At 42.9% G+C, this 21,071-nt stretch overlaps 2 protein-coding genes across 3 annotated transcripts; both read left to right on the top strand.

The window, feature by feature from the left end:
- Positions 1 to 2,503: 2,503 nt before the first annotated feature.
- LOC116752774 (small proline-rich protein 4-like) lies at positions 2,504 to 2,752 on the top strand. The gene is given in 1 exon segment (XM_032629617.1): positions 2,504 to 2,752. A coding segment is annotated over 1 exon segment (249 nt).
- Positions 2,753 to 20,438: 17,686 nt separating this feature from the next.
- Positions 20,439 to 20,780, top strand: LOC116762845 (cornifin-like). 2 transcript variants are annotated; one of them, XM_032650322.1, is made up of 2 exons: positions 20,439 to 20,642; positions 20,700 to 20,780. In XM_032650322.1, the coding sequence occupies exons 1-2, from the start codon at positions 20,439 to 20,441 to the stop codon at positions 20,778 to 20,780; spliced, it is 285 nt and encodes a 94-aa protein (XP_032506213.1). The 2 variants fall into 2 exon arrangements, with proteins under 2 accessions (XP_032506213.1, XP_032506205.1); XM_032650314.1 differs by having other exon boundaries at positions 20,439 to 20,780.
- Positions 20,781 to 21,071: the final 291 nt, after the last annotated feature.

Genomic DNA, 21,071 nt, shown 5'->3' on the forward strand with positions numbered 1-21,071 from the left:
GCTCAGAAAAGATCATTAGTCATGGAACCCACCCAATGACAGTCACTAGTCCATGGTGGGGATGCTGTCCATTTTACTGTGATGCAGTGGAAACGAGCCCTGGGCCAGGCCCCTCACCAGCTCCACCACTGCTAGCTACATGTTGTTGAGCAAGTCAGTGAACGTCTTTGGATCTAAATTTTTTGACTATAAAATCAGATTTGCACGACCTGACAGAATTGCCATGATGTTTAAATAAGACAAGAGGTATGGAAAATGCTCTGAAGGTTCTTTGAGGTATTTCTATCACTTCTCAGGCAGTCTTACGCTTTGCTCTGATAATGATAGAAATCAGTGCATCAGTGGCCTCTAGTCAGCTGGATCCTGAGGTTTGGGACAGTGGTCCAAAAATGAGCCAGTCTCCCAGAATACTGTGTTCCCCTACCCCAGGGGCTAGGAGGTCAAGTGGAGGGAGGATCAGGGCTCCTTCCTCCCATCTGAATAAGTCCTTGAGTAAAGTTGACAGATTTAGCAAATCAGAATACAGCCTGCCCAGTTACATTTGAATTTCAGATAAACAACAAGAAATTTTTTAGTATGTCTCCTGCAGTATTTGGGACATACTTATACTGAAAATTCTGTTTATCTGAAATTCAAATTTAGCTAGTTGCCCTATATTTTATCTGGAAACTCTACCACAGAGACCAAATTCTATCCCACCCTCTTTCACCACCATTAATATCCTATTTTTGTTGGAAGTGCTCCCAACCCATATTCCTTCCCCATTTTCCTCTTCCTTCCTCCATGTTTCTTAAAACTCTCAGTCTACAAACAAAGCTTCAGATATGTTCTATTTTAAAAAGCCTTTGAGTCCTTGAGTTTGAGCAGACACCTAGGTGGATGAAGTCAGCTCAGGTAGTCAGGGACCAGGATTGCTGGAATAACTGGTGGGTGGTTTTCATCAAAACAGGCCAGGAAAGCAAGTCATGGAGGGAGTACAGGTAGGAGAAGTGGGTGAGGAATTCCCTGGAAGGTGATAGTGAGGGCCACGTCGGGTGCCTGGGGCAGGTTGGGGCCCCTTAAAAGGTTCCCAGGAGTAGCTGATGTGGGCCTGTGTTCAGCTGCCTCTCCTAGGGTCCAGCTTGCACCTCTGGTAAGTGGTAATGGATTCGTCCTCCTGGGATCTGCTGGGTCCTTTCCTCCTACTTGAACTGTCTTGAGCCACTGGGCCAAACTCCTTTCCTATTCTTGGGTAACCAGAGAAGTAACGTGAGCCTCATGACAATTAAGGAAATGTCACACTAATTGTTACTTAGGAAATTCAATCTCTGTTTCTTACCAATGCTAGATCTGACTAATTTCCTGATTCTGGGTTTGATTCCCTGGCAAGAGGATTTTTCTCATTGAGGGGAGATATTCAGAGCTGTAGCATTTTGTAGCCTCCTCCAAAACTTTCTCATGACCTTTCTGTCTTTTCAACCCTACTAGCAAGCTCTCTCAAACTTTGCTTTTAGATTTACAGAAACTGGTATATTGAATATTGTATTTTATGCTATGCAGCTCCTATGCCTCTCTATCATGATTGCCACCTGGGAACTATACTTCCCATTTATAGGCATGAGCTTAGAAGATCAGGAACGCGCCTACAAAGAAAACCAGGGATGCATGTCAGAGCTGGGAAGACCTCAGAGACCTTCCAGATCAGTATCCTCCAAACAAAGGCATGGAGGTCCAGAAGAGGCAGATTTCCCAGAGATGAGCCTGGCCAGTGAGTGGCAGTGTTGGATCTAGAACCCACACCTATGCCTTTTTGGCCAATGCTCTTTCCTCTTGGTGAAACATCCTCCTATAATCCCTTACCTCCAGTGATCTCTTTGGTCTTCAATTCCCCCATTTTCCATGGAGGGCTAGAACAACTATCCCTCAAATACATTAAATGACTTGCCTTTGCATCCGAAAGTAAGTGAGGGTTAGAGCCAGGATTAGAATTCAGGCCTCTGAGTTTCCAGAACAGGTTTACTCCAGCCCCATCACTTACACACTATGATTCTTCCCTCTAAGACAGAATCTGCTCCTGCCCTCTTCCTCATGCGTTTCCATCCTTACCCACAATCATTGTCTGAACTTCCCAAGGTAGACAGTTGGCATTGCCAACCCATCGACGAAGATCTCATGTCTTGATCTAGTAAAATATCTGGGCCACCTTTTAATCCTCAGCTTAGCACCCCAACTTATTTCCTGTTAAATCTAAGAAATAAATTATGTATTCAATTGGGTCAGGAGTCTACAGGAAGATGAAGGAAGATAGGAAATCAGGACAGCAAAAACAAAGGAAGAAAGAGAGGAAGATTGCAATGGGTGTGTGTGAGTCAATCCATTAGTCAACTTGAAAGCTATTAATCACTTATCACACCCTCGGCTGGTGGAGAAAACACTCTTTAGTCAGAAGGGAGAAAAGATGCAGGGATCTGGTCTCATTGTGGCCTTGCCTGGGTTTCTTCCAGGCTCACCTGTTCCTGAAGCAATGTCTTCCAGGCAGCAGTAGCAGCAGCAGCAGCAACAGCAGCAGTGCCCACCTCAGATGGCCCAGCAGCAGCAGGTGAAGCAGCTCTGTCAGCCACCTCCTGTCAAATGTCAGGAGACATGTGTACCCAAAACCAGGGATCCGTATGCTCCTCAGGCCAAGAAACAATGCCCACCCAAGGGCACACCCATACCAGCCCAGCAGAAGTGTTCCTCAGCCCAGCAAGCTGCCAAGAGTAAACAGAAGTAAGGATGGACCAAGATACACCTGCCTGCCATCCAGGCTACCAGATGCAGCTTTATTTTCCTCCTGCTTCTCCTCCCTCCACCCCCAGCTCCAGGATTTGCTCTCCTCTCCCACATCCTCTTACCCAGGGTCCAATGAAGCATTGTCAGGATTTCTTCCCACTGAGCCACTTATCCCACACACCCTCTTGCTCCCAGTCTTCTTCTCTACCCCACTCTTTTGCTATCCTAGGTGAACATGAGTGAGACCTCAGCCTCTCCAGCCTCCAGTTTGGCCACAGCTATGGCCCCATCCATGTCCCAAAGCAAGAAAATAATCTGGGCTTCTTCTGGTCTTCCATCTTGACTCATGGGGACACCAGAGGCTAAAGCACAAGTTCTGCTTCATTCCCTACCCCACCTCCCCATCCTGAGCTTCCCTCCTATTTCTTCCTCTAATAAATCTGTGCTTCATGTCATTGTCTGTGCCCTGGCCCCAGTCTGCAATGCATTCATTGGTTCAGAGGGGATATTTGGGGGAAGTGAGTATGTGACTACACACATGCTCATCAGTGCATCCTCAGGGGCATAGTTGCTCTCTAGTAAATAATGAAGGATGTCAGATCCTGACACATCTCGGGTAAAGGATGGGGAGAGAAAGCCCAGGGACTAGTTGGCAAGAGTTTGGGAGACTCTTGCCAGCTAATTGTATTTAAGGAAAGACAAATGGTGGAAAATTTTGCTCCTACAATTAGAAACCCCCAGTCTACTTGATGATGTGGTTTTTGCCTGTTGGAAGTTGTCATTCTGAAAAAGCAGACAAAACATATATAAATGACATGAGTACGACAAAGCCCTTCTATGAACATGTGCAAATGAATTTTTCATGCATTTCTTTATTTATTGTCCATTCATTTATTAATTAACTCACATTAATTCATTCACTCACCCATCTAATATTTAGCAGGTTCTAGCATGAGAATAGTTTTCCATTCTGCCTATAAATTGGCTAGATATAGTATATGCTCAATAAATGACTGGTCTTATTGGTCTTATTATCATTGTTTACATCTGGGGAATGTTGCTCCAAAACATTAGCCTAAGGACACTCCTCTGCTTAGAGAGTGTCCATATGGAAGTCTCTTTACTGGCTCAGGAATCCATGCTAATTGTAAATTGTCTCTTTCCCAGCCTGGCGAGCACTCTGAACCAGGAAAGAAGAGATGTGGGCTCTAGTTTCAGCTCTGCCGCTAAATAGATCTATCATCTCGAGCAAGTCCCTTCACCTCAGTCCTTTGTCTGTAAAATGAAAAGTTGGGCTGTATGCCTTTTTCCTGACCTAAAATTAGATGGATCCATGAATTGGGGGAGGCAGGCTTTTGCAATTTTTTTGTGAGTCTTGTTCCCTACCCCACCTTCTCTTCTCCCATGAGATCTACTGATCTCCTAATATGTAAGATCCATGTGTTCCAGGCAAAGCCCAGAAAATGAGAGAATGAATAAACGAAGGGTCAGACTTCATGAACAACTTCAGCCTGTATAACCAGAAAATCTGAAAAGAAGATACAACTGTGCATTTTAGGTGATTTTGAAAAATAAAGATTCATTTTGAATGGGCAGGTGAGGGAGGAAGGCAGAAAGCTATAGTTTTTAGTACTTTGGGACTCCAAAGGTTATAATTTGGCCCTCCCAGAAGCTTCTTGGAGGTGGGAAGCATGGACCTCTAATCCACTGAAGGAAATCAGAATATGTAACCTTAAATATGACTCTTTGACATAAAAATTATTTTTAGCTGAAGGCAATTAAGAAACAGCAAACACAGAAAAATTCCCCCCTTTTGTCCTAAAAGCAGGATATAAATTCTTTTACTAGAGACAGAATCTCATGAGAACAGAGATCGCACCAGAGGAATCTGCAAACCAACCTTCCTCCAATACTTCCCACCCATTTATTTACCTTCCCACAGTTTACTGCCCTTGGAAGCCTAAAATTGCTTTCTTTGGTCCTGTCATTTCTCTACAAATGTATCATTTTTTGTTGAAGATGTTATATAAGCCACAGTCTTGGACCATGGCTTTTAGTTACTCTTTGTTTTAGAGTGACGTGTGCTGCATGCATTAATAAACTGATTTTCTCTTGTTAATCTTTTTTTTTAAAGAGTCCTAGCTAAAAACTTAAAATGGGGAGAGGTAAAGTTTTGCTTCCCCTATATCATCAAAACATCTCCGTGCCATGAGTATGACGGTGTCCAGGCAGGTGACACAGGACCATCCCCTGGCTCCAGGCCACTGGTTCCAGGAGCAGCACAGCCAAGCCAGCCTGAGCCTGTCCTTTGATGATTCCCTGAGGGAAGGTGTGGGCTCAGGGTATGTGGAAGTACTTAGCCTTCCTCGGACAGTTCTTAATTGCTTACCAAGGCTCCCAATATCCTCAGGCCAAACACTCACATCTATGGACATCTAGTTGCATCAACATCGACACGTGCCCAGGTAAATTAGCGCCCACCTGTACCTCCTTCCACATGGAGGAGTTATGGGACTGGGGCTCCTTGTCGGTATTCAAGTTCTAAGAGTTGAGATATTCTGTTGGAGCAGTGATTTTCAGACCTGCTTGTCTCTGAGGATTTAAAAAAATCAACTGTTTAAATAAATCTCAAGTGGAGTCCAGATTGGGATTTTTTTTTAAAGATACAGATAATGTCGATTGCAATCAAGGTAGAAAAGACATTGGGTTTAGAGTCTAGTGTTTCCCAACTTATCTGATCAAAAAAATTCCTGATGACACTTTGGAAATACAGATCCCCAGGCTCCCCTAGCTACTTCTATTACATTAGGATGAAGAGGTTATTGCTGTATTTTTAGCAAGCATCCCAAGTGATTCTTATGTTTAGGTCAGTTGGGGGAACACTCCTCACTGGGTATTGAGTCCCAGAAGCTCACAGAATGCTGCCCATTTCTCTATCAGACTTTGTATCAGCTGGGACTTCATGCTTGACATGTGGTTGTCATTCAGCAAATATGTGTTAAATAAATGGCTGACTACTTCACAAACCAAGAAAATTCTGGAATGTTCTGAGTCACTGGAGATGAGCTTCTAATAACAGATGTACTTCAGACCCTCAAGAGAAGCAATGCCCTTGATATCCAGAATCCATCTACTATGCTCTGCTCACTACAGTAGCTACTTTACATACATAATCTCATTTAAAAATGCTTTGGAAGCAAGTCTTGTCATTCCTAACTTATAGGTAAGGTAAACAGATTCATTAAGACCTCAGAGTCACAGTGCTGGACTTGCATCTTGGCTCTGACACCTATTTGCCAAGTAAACTTGGGCAGATGACATACTCTGTGCTTCAGCTTTCACATCTGTAGAATGAGTTTCATGACCAGCTCCTCGCAGTGACACTGTGGGGATTAGTGTCAGGTCCCTAGAACATAGTCTAACACTTTCTAGGCGCTAATCAAATAGGAGCTATTATTATTAAGAAACTTTCCCAATCTCACACACACACATCTAGTAAGAAGCAGAGCTAGAATTTGAACACAGGACTTTATGTTGCCAAACTTGTGACCTATAGAGACCACTCTGCACTCTAGAGGTGCTTGCTTTATGAGGTGGATCAGTGACGAGGCAGGCACAGCTGAACAAACAAGAGGGAACAAACAGCTACAAACAACAATCACCTCCAACGGGGTTTTTGATTCTCTGTCCAAAGATGTTTAGTCACGTGGTTATCACTCTGCCCCTGCAACAACCCAAGGGGCAATGAGTGATCAGTGGGGGAGCATTTATCTAGGATGTAAGTCTGAACCATCCTAGATTCCATTTCAAAAGTCAATACCCTCAATACAAAACAATATATCTATATGCATCTTTGATCATCCATACCCAGAGGAACTCTATCTCAAAAAGAAAACAGATAGGCAATTGCTCAGTTCAGCTGGGTGAGAATGTCAGGACGCAGCCAGGACCCCTTGTCTTCCTTCTCCTTCTTCTAAGAGTAGCTCTCCAGCACATAGAACATCCTGTTAGTATTGAGAAGCAATATGGCAAAGTTGTTAAGGGACTGTATCCTGGCACATCTTACCTTTATGACCTCTTGGGAGAGTTACTTAACACCTTTATGCCTCAGTTTCCTTTCCTAGGGCATGCCAAGGTCATTGCATGATCACCAGCAACTTTAACACGCCCCAATACACACTCTAACTCATATAAATCATGGACTGTGCGGTCGTTGCCACTGTCCAATAACTCGAGATATATATAATCTAACATGTACATCTGAAAGTGTACTGGAAAAAATGAGGGGAGATAAAGGAATCACAAAGCCCAAGCATATGGCCCCACTCAAGAAGGGCACTCTGCCCTTCAGAACGCACGCACACACACACACACACACACACACACACACTTAGAGAAGAAAAAGGGAAAACACACAGACAATAGGAAGAAGATTCATCAGGTTTGAAGTGAAAGGAAAGAATGAGACAAACTAGCAAGAATGATTATGTACAACATTTTAAACCCATTCACCCTAATAGTATGTTTTAAATTAATTAATTTATTTATTTTCTTTATTTTGGCTGTGATGGGTCTTCGTTGCTGCGCATGGACTTTCTCTAGTTGCAGAGAGCGGGGGATGCTCTTTGTTGCAGTGTGCAGGCTTCTCATTGCAGTGGCTTCTCTTGTTGTGGAGCATGGGTTCTAGGCGTGTGGGCTTCAGTAGTTGTGGTTCACGGGCTCTAGAGTGCAGGCTCAGTAGTTGTGGCACAACGGCTTAGTTGTTCCACAGCATGTGGGATTTTCCCAGACCAGGGCTAGAACCATATGCCTTGCATTGACAGGCAGATTCTTAACCACTGCGCCACCAGGGAAGCCCACCCTAATAGCATTTGAAGCATCATTTCATTTAATCATTACAACAATCTTGTGAAGCACAATTAAAAGTTCTCAAGGTAACTTGCTCAAGGTCATCCAACTAACAAGGGCATAACAAGGCTTTGAAATAATTGGGCCAGACACTAAGCCTAGGTCCTTTTTTTCCTACCTGCCGCAAGCAAGAGAAGCCAGATTTAAATTTTTATCCATCCTTTCAGGGACTGGGAAGAGAAAAGAGGGAGGGTGAGGGACTCTATACCTAGGCAGATAAGTTTCTGTATGATTCTGCTGCTAAAGGAGCTGTGAAATATTATTTACAATAGCCAAGACATGGAAGCAACCTAATGTCCATAGACAGAGGAGTGGATAAAAAGATGTGGTGCATATATACAATGGAATATTACTCAGCCATTGAAAAATGAAATAATGCCATTTGCAGCAACATGGATGGACCTAGAGCTTCTCAAACTGAGTGAAGTTAGTCAGAGAGAAAGACAAATATCATATGTTATCACTTATATGTGAACTCTAAAAAAATGGTACAAATAAACTTATTTACAAAACAGAAATAGAGTAACAAATAGAGAAAACAAACTTATAGCTACCAGGGAGAAAGTGGGGAAGGGATAAATTGGGAGATTAGGATTGACATATGCACACTACTATATATAAAATAGATAACTAATAAGGATATACTGGGAACTCACTCAATACTCTGTAATGATGTATATAGGAATAGAATCTAAAAGTGAGTGGATATATGTATATATATAACTGATTCATTAAGCTCTAACACCTGAAACTAACACAACATTTAATTTTTTATTTTATTTTTTAAAATCTTTATTGGAGTATACTTGCTTTACAATGGTGTGTTAGTTTCTGCTTTATAGCAAAGTAAATCAGTTATACATATACATATGTTCCCATATCTCTTCCCTCTTGTGTCTCCCTCCCTCCCACCATCCCTATCAAACCCCTCTAGGTGGTCACAAGCACCGAGTTGATCTCCCTGTGCTATGAGGCTGCTTGCCACTAGCTATCTGTTTTACGTTTGGTAGTGTATATATGTCCATACCATTCTCTCACTTTATCACAGCTTACCCTTGCCCTTCCCCATATCTTCAAATCCATTCTCTAGTAAGTGTGTGTCTTTATTCCCATCTTGCCCCTAGGTTCTTCATGACCTATTTTTTTCTCTTCTTAGATTCCATATATATGTGTTAGCATATGGTATTTGTTTTTCTCTTTCTGACTTACTTCACTCTGTATGACAGACTCTAGGTCTATCCACCTCACAACAAATAACTCAATTTCGTTTGTTTTTATGGCTGAGTAATATTCCGTTGTATATGTGTGCCATATCTTCTTTATCCATTCATCTGTTGATGGACACTTAGGTTGCTTCCATGTCCTGGCTATTGTAAATAGAGCTGCAATGAATATTATAGTACATGACTCTTTATGAATTATGGTTTTCTCAGGGTATATGCCCAGTAGTGGGATTGCTGGGTCGCATGGTAGTTCTATTTATAGTTTTTTAAGGAACCTTCATACTGTTCTTCACAGTGGCTATATCAATTTACATTCCCACCAACAGTGCGAGAGGGTTCACTTTTCTTCACACCTTATCTAGCATTTATGGTTTGTAGATTTTTTGATGATGGCTATTCTGACTGGTGTGAGATGACATCTCATTCTAGTTTTGATTAGCATTTCTCTAATGATTAATGATGATGAGCATTCTTTCATATGTTTGTTGGCAATCTGTATATCTTCTTTGGACAAATCTCTATTTAGGTCTTCTGCCCATTTTTGGATTGGGTTGTTTGATTTTTTGATATTGAGCTGCACGAGCTGCTTGTAAATTTTGGAAATTAATCCTTTGTCAGTTGCTTCATTTGCAAATATTTTCTCCCATTATGAGGGTTGTCTTTTGGTCTTGTTTATGGTTTCCTTTGCTCTGCAAAAGCTTTTAAGTTTAATTAGGTCCCATTTGTTTACTTTTGTTTTTTTTCCATTTCTCTAGAGGGTGGGTCAAAAAGGATCTTGCTGTGATTTATGTCATAGAGTGTTCTGCCTATGTTTTCCTCTAAGAGTTTGATGGTGTCTGGCCTTAGGTCTTTGATCCACTTTGAGTTTATTTTTGAGTATGGTGGTAAGGAGTGTTCTAATTTCATACATTTACATGTATCTGTCCAGTTTCACAGCACCACTTATTGAAGAGTCTGTCTGTTCTCCACTGTATACTCTTGCCTACTTTATCAAAGATAAGGTGACCATATGTGCGTGGGTTTATCTCTGGGCTTTCTATCCTGTTCCATTGATCTATATTTCTGCTTTTGTGCCAGTACCATACTGTCTTGATTACTGTAGGTTTGTAGTATAGTCTGAAGTCAGGGAGCCTGATTCCTCAGGTCCATTTTTCGTTCTCAAGATTGCTTTAGCTATTCGGGGTCTTTTGTGTTTCCATTCAAATTGTGAAATTTTTTGTTCTAGTTTTGTGAAAAATGCCAGTGGTAGTTTGATAGGGATTGCATTGAATCTGTAGATTGCTTTGGGTTGTAGAGTCATTTTCACAATGTAGATTCTTCCAATCCAAGAACATGGTATACCTCTCCATCTATTTGTATCATCTCTAATTTCTTTCATCAGTATCTTATAATTTTCTGCATATAGGTCTTTTGTCTCCTTAGGTAGGTTTATTCCTAGATATTTTATTCTTTTTGTTGCAATGGAAAATGGGAGTGTTTTCTTGATTTCACTTTCAGATTTTCATCTTTAGTGTAGGGGAATGCAAGACATTTCTCTGCATTAACTTTGTATCTTGCTACTTTACCAAATTCATTGATTAGATCTAGTAGTTATCTGACAGCATCTTTAGCATACTCTGTATAATATCATGTCATCTGCAAACAGTGACAGCTTTACCTCTTCTTTCTTGATTTGGATTCCTTTTATTTCTTTTTCTTCTCTGATTGCTGTGACTAAAACTTCCAAAACTAAGCTGAATAATAGTGGTGAGAGCGGGCAACCTTTTCTTGTTCCTAATCTTTGTGGGAAAGTTTTCAGTTTCTCACCATTGAGGACAATGTTGGCTGTGGGTCTGTCATATATGGCCATGAATATATTGAGGAAAGTTCCCTCTATGCCTACTTTTTGCACGGTTTTTATCATAAATGGGTGTTGAATTTTGTCAAAAGCTTTCTCTGCCTCGATTCAGATGATCATATGGTTTTTCTCCTTCAATTTGTCTATATGGTGTATCACATTGATTGATTTGCGTATATTGAAGAATCCTTGCATTCGTGGGATAAACCCCACTTGATCATGGTGTATGATCCTTTTAATGTGCTGTTGATTCTGCTTGCTCGTATTTTGTTGAGGATTTTGCATCTATGTTCATCAGTGGTATTGGCCTGTAGTTTTCTTTCTTTGTGACATCTTTGTCTGGTTTTGGTATCAGAGTGATGGTGGCCTCGTAGAAAGAGTTTGGGAGCGTTCCTCCCTCTGCTATATTTTGGAGGAGTTTGAGAAGGATAGGTGTTATCTCTTCTCTAAATGTTTGATAGGATTTGCCTGTAAAGCCATCTGGTACTGGGCTTTTGTTTTTTGGAATATTTTAAATCACAGTTTCAATGTCAGTGGTTGTGATTGGTCTGTTCATATTTTCTATTTCTTCCTGGTTCAATCTCAAAAGGTGTGCATTTCTAAGAATTTGTCCATTTCTTCCAGGTTCTCCAATTTATTAGCATATAGGTGCTTGTAATAATCACTCATGATCCTTTGTATTTCTGCAGTGTTAGTTGTTACTTCTCCTTTTTCATTTCTAATTCTATTGATTTGAGTCTTCTCCCTTTTTTTCTTGATGAGTCTGGCTAATGGTTTAGCAATTTTGTTTATCTTCTCTAAGAACCAGCTTTTAGGTTTATTGATCTTTGCTATCGTTTCCTTCATTTCTTTTTCATTTATTTCTGATCTGATTTTTATGATTTCTTTCCTTCTGTGAAAGTTGGGGTTCTTTTGTTCTTCTTTCTCTACTTGCTTTTGGTGTAAGGTTAGGTTGTTTCTTTGAGATATTTCTTTTTTCTTAAGGTAGGATTTTATTGCTATAAACTTCCTTCTTAGAACTGCTTTTGCTCCATCCCATACATTTTGAGTCATTGTGTGTTCATTGTCATTTGTTTCTAGGTATTTTTTAATTTCCTTTTTGATTGCTTCAGTGATCTCCTGGTTATTAAGTAGTGTACTGCTTAGCCTCCATGTCCTTGTATTTTTCACAAATATTTTTCCTGTAATTGATATCTAGTTTCATAGCGTTATGGTTGGAAAAGATACTTGATATGATTTCAGTTTTCTTAAATTTACCAAGGCTTTGTTTGTGACCCAAGATATGATCTATCCTGGAGAAATTTCCATTAGCACTTGAGAAGAATGTCTATTCTGTTGTTTTTAGATGGAATGTCCTATAAATATCAATTAAGTCCATCTAGTTTAATGTGTCATTTAAAGCTTGTGTTTCCTTGTTTATTTTCATTTTGGATGATCTGTCCATTGGTGAAAGTGGGGTGTCAAAGTCCCCTACTGTGATTGTGTTACTTTCAATTTCCCCTTTTTTGGCTGTTAGTATTTGCCTTATGTACTGAGGTGCTCCTATGTTGGGTGCATAAATATTTACAATTGTTATATCTTCTTCTTGGATCGATCCCTTGATCATTATGTAGTGTCCTTCTTTGTCTCTTCTAATAGTCTTTGTTTTAAAGTCTATTGTGTCTGATATGAGTATAGCTACTCCAGCTTTCTTTTGATTTCCATTTGCATGGAATATCTTTTTCCATCCCCTCACTTTCAGGCTGTATGTGTCCCTAGGTCTGAAGTGGTCTCCTGTAGATAGCATATATACAGGTCTTGTCTTTGTATCCATTCAGCCAGTCTATGTCCTTTGGTTGGAGCATTTAATGCTTTTACATTTAAGGTAATAATCAATATGTATGCTCCTATTACCATTTTCTTAATTGTTTTGGGTTTGCTATTGTAGGTCTTTTCCTTCTCTTGTGTTTCCTGCCTGGAAAAATTCCTTTAGCAATTGTTGGGAACCTGGTTTGGTGGTGTTGAATTCTCTTAGCTCTTGTTTGTTTGTAAAGCTTTTAATTTTTCCATCAAACCTGAATGAGATCCTTGCTGGGTAGAGTAATCTTGGTTATAGGTTCCTCTTCTTCATCACTTTAAACATGTCCTTCCACTCCATTCTGGTTTGAAGAGTTTCTACTGAAAGTTCAGCTGTTAACCTTACATGGATTCCCTTTTGTGTTCTTTGTTTTTTTTCTCTTGCTGCTTTTAATATTTTTTCTTTGTATTTAATTTTTGATAGTTTGATTAATATGTGTTTTGGTGTGTTTCTCCTTGTATTTATCCTGTATGGACTTTCTGTGATTCCTGGATTTGATTAACAATTTCCTTTCCCATCTTAAGGAAGTTTTCAACTATAATCTCTTCCAATATTTTCTCAGTCCTTCTCTTTATCTCTTCTTCTTCTTGGACCCCTATCATTCGAATGTTGGTGCATTTAATGTTGTCCCAGAGGTATCTTAGACTGTCCTCAGTCCTTTTCATTCTTTTTTCTTTATTCTGCTCTGCAGTAGTTATTTCCACTATGTTATCTTCCAGGTCACTTTTCCGTTCTTCTGCCTCAGTTATTATGCTCTTGATCCCTTCTAGAGAATTTTTAATTTCATTTATTGTGTTGTTCATCTCTGTTTATTTGCTCTTTAGTTCTTCTAGGTCCTTGTTTAACCTTTCTTTTATTTTTTCCTTTCTATTTCCAATATTTTGGATCATGTTTACTATCATTATTCTGAATTATTTTTCAGGTAGACTGCCTATTTCCTCTTCATGTGTTACGTCTGGTGGGTTTTTACCTTGCTCCTTCATGTGCTGTGTGTTTTTCTGTCTTCTCATTTTGTTTAACTTACTGTGTTTGGGGGTCTCCTTTTCTCAGGCTCCAGGTTCATAGTTCCCATTGTTTTTGGTGTTTGTCCCCAGTGGTTAAGGTTGATTCAGTGGGTTGTGTAGGCTTCCTGGTGGAGGGGACTAGTGCCTGTGTTCTGGTGGATGAGGCTGGATCTTGTCTTTCTGGTCGACAGTTCCACATCTGGTGGTGTGTTTTGAGGTGTCTGTGTCCTTATTATTATTTTAGGCAGCCTCTCTGCTAATGGATGGGGTTGTTTTTTTTTCTTGTCAGTTGTTTGGCATAGGGTGTCCAGCACTGTACCTTGCTGGTCGTTGAGTGAAGTTGGGTCTTGGCGTGAGATGGAGATCTCTGAAGGATTTTCACCATTTGATATTATGTGGAGCTGGGGGGGTTTCTTGTGGACCAGTGCCCTGAAGTTCGTTCTCCCACCTCAGAGGCACAGCCCTTACACCTGGCTGCAGCACCAAGAGCCTTTCATCCACACTGCTCAGTGTAAAAGGGATAAAAAATAGAAAGAAAGAAAGAAGATAAAATAAAATAAAAGTTATTAAAATAAAAAACAATCATTAAGAAAAAAATTTTACAAAGTAAAAAATGGACAGATAGAACCCTAGGACAAATGGTAAAAGCAAAGCTACACTGACAAAATCACACACAGAAGCATACACATACTCACTCACAAAAAGAGAAAAAGGGAAAACTATATATATATCTTCGTTCCCAAAGTCCACCTCCTCAGTCTGGGATGATTCATTGTCTATTCATGTATTCCACAGATGCAGGGTACATCAAGTTGATTTTGGAGCTTTAATCCGCTGCTTCTGAGGCTGCTGGGAGAGATTTCCCTTCTTCTTCCCTGTTTGCACAGCTCCCGGGGTTCAGCTTTGGATTAGGACCCGCCTCTGCATGTAGGTCGCCTGAGGGCGTCTGTTCTTCGCTCAGACAGGACGGGGTTCAAGGAACAGCTGATTCGGGGGCTCTGGCTCACTCAGGCTGCGGGGGGCGGAGGGGTACAAATGCAGGGTGAGACTGTGGCGGCAGAGGCTGGCGTGACGTTGTAGCAGCCTGAGGCGTGCCGTGCGTTCTCCCAGGGAAGTTGTGCCTGGATCACAGGACCCTGGCAGTGGTGGGCTGCACAGGCTTCCAGGAGGAGAAGTGTGGATAGTGACCTGTGCTCGCTCACAGGCTTCTTGGTGGTGGCAGCAGCAGCCTTAGCGTCTCATGCCGTCTCTGGGGTCCGGCTTGTTAGCCGCGGCTCGCGCCCGTCTCTGAAACTCCTTTAAGCAGTGCTCTTAATCCCTTCTCCTCGCGCACCAGGAAACAAAGAGGCAAGAAACGTCTTTTGCCTCTTCGGCAGTTCCAGACCTTTTCTCAGACTCCCTCCCGGCGCACTAGCCTCCTTCAGGCTGTGTTCACGCCGCCAACCCCAGTCCTCTCCCTGGGATCCGACCAAAGCCCGAGCCTCAGCTCCCAGCCCCTGCCCGCCCCGGTGGGTGAGCAGACAAGCCTCTCAGGCTGGTGAGTGCTGGTCAGCACCAATCCTCTGTGTGGGAATCTTGCCCTCTGCACCCCTGTTCCTGAACTCTCCTCTGTGGCTCCGAAGCTTCCCCCATCTGCCACCCACAGTCTCTGCCTGCAAAGGGGCTTCCTAGTGTGTGGAAACCTTTCATCCTTCACAGCTCCCTCCCACCGGTGCAGGTCCCGTCCCTATTCTTTTGTCTGTTTTTTCTTTTGCCCTACCCATGTTCGTGGGGATTTTCTTGCTTTTTGGGAGGTCTGAGGTCTTCTGCCTGCGTTCATGGGTGTTCTATAGGAGCAGTTCCATGTTTAGATGTATTTCTGATGTATCTGTGGGGAGGAAGGTGATCTTCGCGTCTTACTCTTCCGCCAACTTGAAGCTCTTCTAACAGAACATTTTAAATCAATTTCACTCCAATTAAAAACAAAAAGCAGCTGTGAAGCCTGGACTGAGTTTCTTCTCTACCCCTTTTGTCTCTTGCCCCCAAGGACAGGGTTGGGTAGGGGCTCTCCAGAGCTAAGACTTCAGTGCTCTCTCCACCTCAGCATCCATGTTGGCAAACATCGCTTCCCCTGCCTGCTGTGCCAAAGTGTTCTGGAGGCTTCTATACACCTGGGATCTGGTGTTTCTTCTTTTTCTCCTCCTCTTTTTCAGATGGGGGACAATGTGTGTTATAGAGACTTTGTTTTCCTTTACCCATCCTAGCCTGAAATGTGTAGCCAACATTCTGGTCTCCTGAGCTCCTCACAGTGGTCCAGGGGGAGGGTGACAGTAAAGTTCTCACTTGTTTCCAGGTGTTACCATATATTAAATATGGGTTCCTATGGTAAAATGACTGGTTTTCGAATTCAGCGTGGCAGTCTCTGCATGCTCTGGGCCTTGGAGAAGTAAAGGAGGAGGGAGTGTCCTAAGTCAGAAAAGGAAGGGCATGACCACTGTGTTCATAGACTCAAGGGTCCCTCTTCCTTGCTCTGTACATGAATGATGAACCTCAGGCACACTCAGAGGTAGTGGAGGGAAGATTCCCCCTGCTGGCCCAGAGGGGAGCCAGGTTTTGACTGGGGAAGAGCAGCAGCCTCCTGTGTTTTAACAAAAGGGGATTCTGTGAAAGGTTGAGAAGTTCTGGGAGATGTACTTACCATCAGAAGTCACCCAGTTTCCCCTTTCTTTATGTGAGGAGTTTGTGGTGCCAGATTCACCAGCTAACCCAACCTTGATGGTGAAGAAACAGAGTTTCTCTGAAAGGGAGAGCATACTTAACACCACACATTGGGTGAGATTCAGATGAACAAACAGGGAGAATGATGTCAGGGGTCAAGGGAAAATTCCAGAGTCGGGATCCAGAACAGTGTGGGGTGCGGTACAAGAAGCACAAGTCGAGGCAGACAGGAGAGTCTGGCCAGGGCAAGGTAGTGCATGACAGGAAAATTCCTTTACACCCAGGGCCAAGGCCCAGAGAGGGCACACAGTACTCCAGCTTCAGAGCTAAGTTCAGATCCTACAGAGCCTGAGACAAGCTGGGTGATACCACAGGACATAGAAGAGGAAGCAGGTTCCTTGAGCCTGAGAATCCTACCAGATGCAGCAGAAGGTTCTGCCCGGAGCTGCCTCTATCAGGGGCTTTTGAGAGGGAGTTTGGGTGAAGAGAGGGACCTGGTTCAAGCCCAGAGGGGAGCTAAGTTGAGGCAAGAGGCTTGAAGCTCAGCTGTGGTCATGGTGCTAGTAGTCCAGAGGGAGGGGAGTCATTAAATTGACTGACAATGAACATTGAGTGAAGGCAACAGAAGCTATCTGTCCTTTGCTGAGCCCTTACACTTCCTCTTAAGTCCTCCCAAAAGAGAGAGACTTCTCAGATCAAATAATGTCGTTCATTCACCCATTCATTCATTCATTCAGTCATTCATTCATTTAGTCATTCAGTCATTCTACAATCGCCAAGCACTGAGCAGCTACTATATACCAGGCACCATGTAAGGATGGATGTGGACCAATGGCTATAGAGACACAGTGGGAGGTTTATCCAGGAATCAAGGTCATAAGAGGTGACCATCTGTGGAACCAGCAGGTGCTCTATAAATATTTAGGTATGTGTCTGGGAGCAGGGGAAGGAGGAACTATCCACACACCTTGGTTTTAAGGGTGATTAGGATTTTCCAAAGCCACACCTAGTAACATATTGTGCTTTGAGGACAACTCTGAAGCAGTGACTTCAGTTTCATGTTGTTGATCAGAGGAAAATGTCAGTGTAAGGACTCAGGGGATCCCTATTCTTATGTCCCCAGAAAAGTTCATGGCAATGAGACTCTTCAGGATCCAACCATCATGGAGGGAAGGTGTACCTGGGCAGGTGCTCAGAGGCTACTCACTTTCTGCCATCCTGAATGCTATTACTGCTCAGGGTACCAAGGCTCTGTCAGTACACCACCCTGGACCCTCTCCAGGGTGAAAGCAATCTGGTTCGAAACAAGCATTTTAGCATTTCAGCCTTTCCCTTCCTCTCTCAGACTCTTGTCCACTGAGTGATGATAAACTAAATGAGTCCTTTACTTCCATGTATGCTAACTCATGCCCCCTCCTATTTTCAGCAGTGTTGGAAATACCTTCTGTTTATCCCCAGAGCCACTTCAAACATTAAGCAGCTTTATTCTTACTTAAGGGGATTCAAAATATTAAGGGCTCACCCAAAAGGCAGGGCTCTTTCTGACCTCACATTGTCACTTACACAATGCTTTCCCAGGCCTGTGAGTGGGTCGAGCTCCAAGCCAGGAAGGCTGAGCTGTCCCTTTCTACCTTTAATCATTTTCCTGCCTGGACTTAATTTCCTCTCTAGGCATTAGGAGCAACGGTGGGTTAGGACAAAGGTGAACATAGGATTTCTGTGTAGAAGTCCTTTTCTCATGGGGTCTATTGTTTGATTTTGGGTGAGTTATTTCACCTCTCGTGTCCTCAAACTCAGTTATCACTTGAGGAGTGTGAACTGAGTAAGGTTCTCTGAGATCCATCAAACTAGTGACAGTGAACTAGGCTGCGTACCTTGCCCTAGGGAGTTCCTTCTCTGCTGAGGGGAAGGGGTCTTCGTACTGGGATAGCTCCTAGAATGAGATATGACTGGTGTATATTAAGGATTTGATTAATATTTGTTGAATGAATGAGGATACAAATATTACTATGGGAACACCACTGAGCAGACACAGCTCTGATGCTCAGAAAGCTCTCAAAATATACAGAGCGAGAGAGAGGAGAAAAACATTGCAGCCAGCAAGATCCTCAGGTGTTGGGTCTGGAATTGGAAGTGGGCAAGAGGTGGGGGAGGATTCATCCCTGAGGGCTCCATGGATGGGCTTCGGGTGAAGGTGGTTAGAAAAGCCTTGCAGGTTTTCAGGTGGGGGTGAGGAGCGAGGATTGTGTTAGGAAAGAGGGAAGGGCCATGACCAGAAGGCTGGGTGGAGTGGCGGGAAAGTTTATCCCAGAAGAGGAATTAGCTCTTGAAAATCTCTGAAGAAGGAGAGGGGTGAGGGTGTGGTTGGTGAAAGCAAAGCAGGTTTACCCAGATTAGCAACCAGTCAGAGAGGGGTGGGATTGGTGGGGGAGTGATAATTAAGTAATTCCAAATGTGTGTAGTTCAGTGGAATTAGGAGAAAGATGGCAGGAATTGATATAAGGGCCTAGGATATTCCAGACAAGGAGTCTATAACCAGTCAGTTCCATGATCTCTAGCGCCTGCCTTTATAAGGCAGACAACTCGTGCCCACCTCAGTTCCTCTGCTCCCCTTCCCTTCCCACTTATTCATGTGCTCAAATGTATTCATTCCACAGAACTTGAGGAACAACCATCTCAATGAAAAAAAGAGCAGGAAGGTGGTAATACCACAAAGCACTCAGCTCTCCCTCCAGAATTAACTCATTAAACCCTCCAGGAACCCTATGGCTCACCTCTCCAACACAAGCCCTATATTTGGGTCTAAGGGGGAGGGTGGCAGTGGGAATCAGGCCCTGGCGACATCATTGTCAGACAGCCAAGTGGGTGGTTTTCATCACAAAATCTGAGCCAGCTGGTAATTGAGAGGAATAGGGTGAATCATGTTTGACAGGTAAGGAATGAAAACAGAGGGGCCCTGGGTGATGGTATTTCCTTGAGGCAGAACTCATTCATTGCATAAAAAGCCTGCGGGCTGTTGACTTCACATCAGACAGTAGCAACCAGACAACCAGTTCTTCTCTGTGTACCAGGTGAGTCTCTGATTGGAATTCATTTGAAATTTTTATTTTTTCACTGTTGGAAAATGGACAAAGGCAAAGATGAATTAAGAGTCATTAATAATTAATAATATCCTGAAGCAGGGTATTAATTGGAGACAGAGAATATTGGGGCATCTTTATTTTAAATGAAATACAGTTTGGGCTTGAAGGGACCTTAGAGCTGGTGAAGCCAGCCACCTCAGCGGACAGCTGTGGAACTAGGGGTCAGGGAAGGGGACAGATCTGTGCAAGTTCCCATAGTAAATCAGTAACAGTGTTACAACTGGAACTCAGACTCAGGAAACACTCAGCAACACCATTATTCTCTCTGTTTATGATAACTTATTATAAAAATTTTAATTCATAAGATGGACCTCCACTCAACATTTATTATATTTAAGGTATGATATTAAGCACTGTGGAGGAATCAGATGGTCACAGAACTTATCAACAAACTTACAACCTAGCAGGGAAGATAATGCATGTACACACACATAGATGAAATGCAAAGTAGATAAGACAGGTGTGGGGGGTGAAGGGAAGGGTGGTGGCAGTTTGTGGGAGCTCTGCTCAAGAAAAGCTCCCAGTGATGGCACATGAGTGAGCTATGATGCAGGAGTATTTAGACAGAGATAGGAAGGGAAGCATTTCAGAGAGGACGGTGAACGCAAAGGCCAGAGTGAAGTCGTAGGAGCTCAGATTCACATAGAGTCATTCTATAAGTCGCAAGGTGTTCTATGTGGTACTAGGGGTGTGTATGTTGTGGTTGTTTCTACATTATCACTTTTCAAAAGACTTAATATGTGGTCTTGGGTATGTGTCAGTGAGGGATATGACATGTCTGGGAAGAAACAGAGCCAAGGAATGAGCCAATGAATCCCACTGAAACGGAGCAGAACGAATTGTCTTAAGCTCCTCTTGAAACGACCCCGAAATTTCAAAGCATATTTTAACTCTCATGTATAGCTAGGGGGGAGGAGAGGCTCTCTCATCTAAAGGGAACTAAAATCAAATCTTTTTGGTATTTAACTTGGTTTCTTCTCTGTTTAATCAAATCATTGAGTCAGCTTTTCTGTCTCTAGGTCTAGCCTACTTTGAAGCATGAGTTCCTACCAGCAGAAGAAGCCCTGCATCCCACCCCACGAGCCTCAGCAGCAGGAGGTGAAACAGCCCTGCCAGCCTCCACCCCAGGAACCATGTGTCCCCAAAAACAAGGAGCCATGCCACACCAAAATGCCAGAGCCCTGTCACCCCAAGATTCCTGAGCCATGCCAACCCAAGTTTCCAGAGCCCTGTCACCCCAAAGTTCCAGAGCCCTGCCACACCAAAGTTCCAGAGCCCTGCCACCCCAAAGCTCCAGAGCCCGGCCACCCCAAAGTTCCAGAGCCATGTCCTTCACCAGTTATCCCGGGGCCAGCTCAGCAGAAGACCAAGCAGAAGTAATGTGGTCCACAGCCAAGCCCTTGAGGAGCCAACTACCAGATGCTGAATCTCCTCTCCCATTCTACTTCTGCATCCCATTTACAATTAACATGCTGTCACCCTGAGTCATAACCCCTCCCTCTTTGCACCCTCTAAAAAAGTTTTCCTCACACTCAGTCTGGAGGGCTCCTGAGCCTTTGAATAAGGCTGAAATGCTCATTGGTTGAGCTAGTCTTCTGGCTGCTCAGGGCTCATCTGAAGAGGGATATTGGGGTCAGGGGAATCAAGTGAATCTTTCCTGCTCTGCCCCCA

This window comes from Phocoena sinus, chromosome 1 (genome assembly GCF_008692025.1).
Source record: "Phocoena sinus isolate mPhoSin1 chromosome 1, mPhoSin1.pri, whole genome shotgun sequence".
In the NCBI taxonomy this organism is placed as follows: Eukaryota; Metazoa; Chordata; class Mammalia; order Artiodactyla; family Phocoenidae; genus Phocoena; species Phocoena sinus.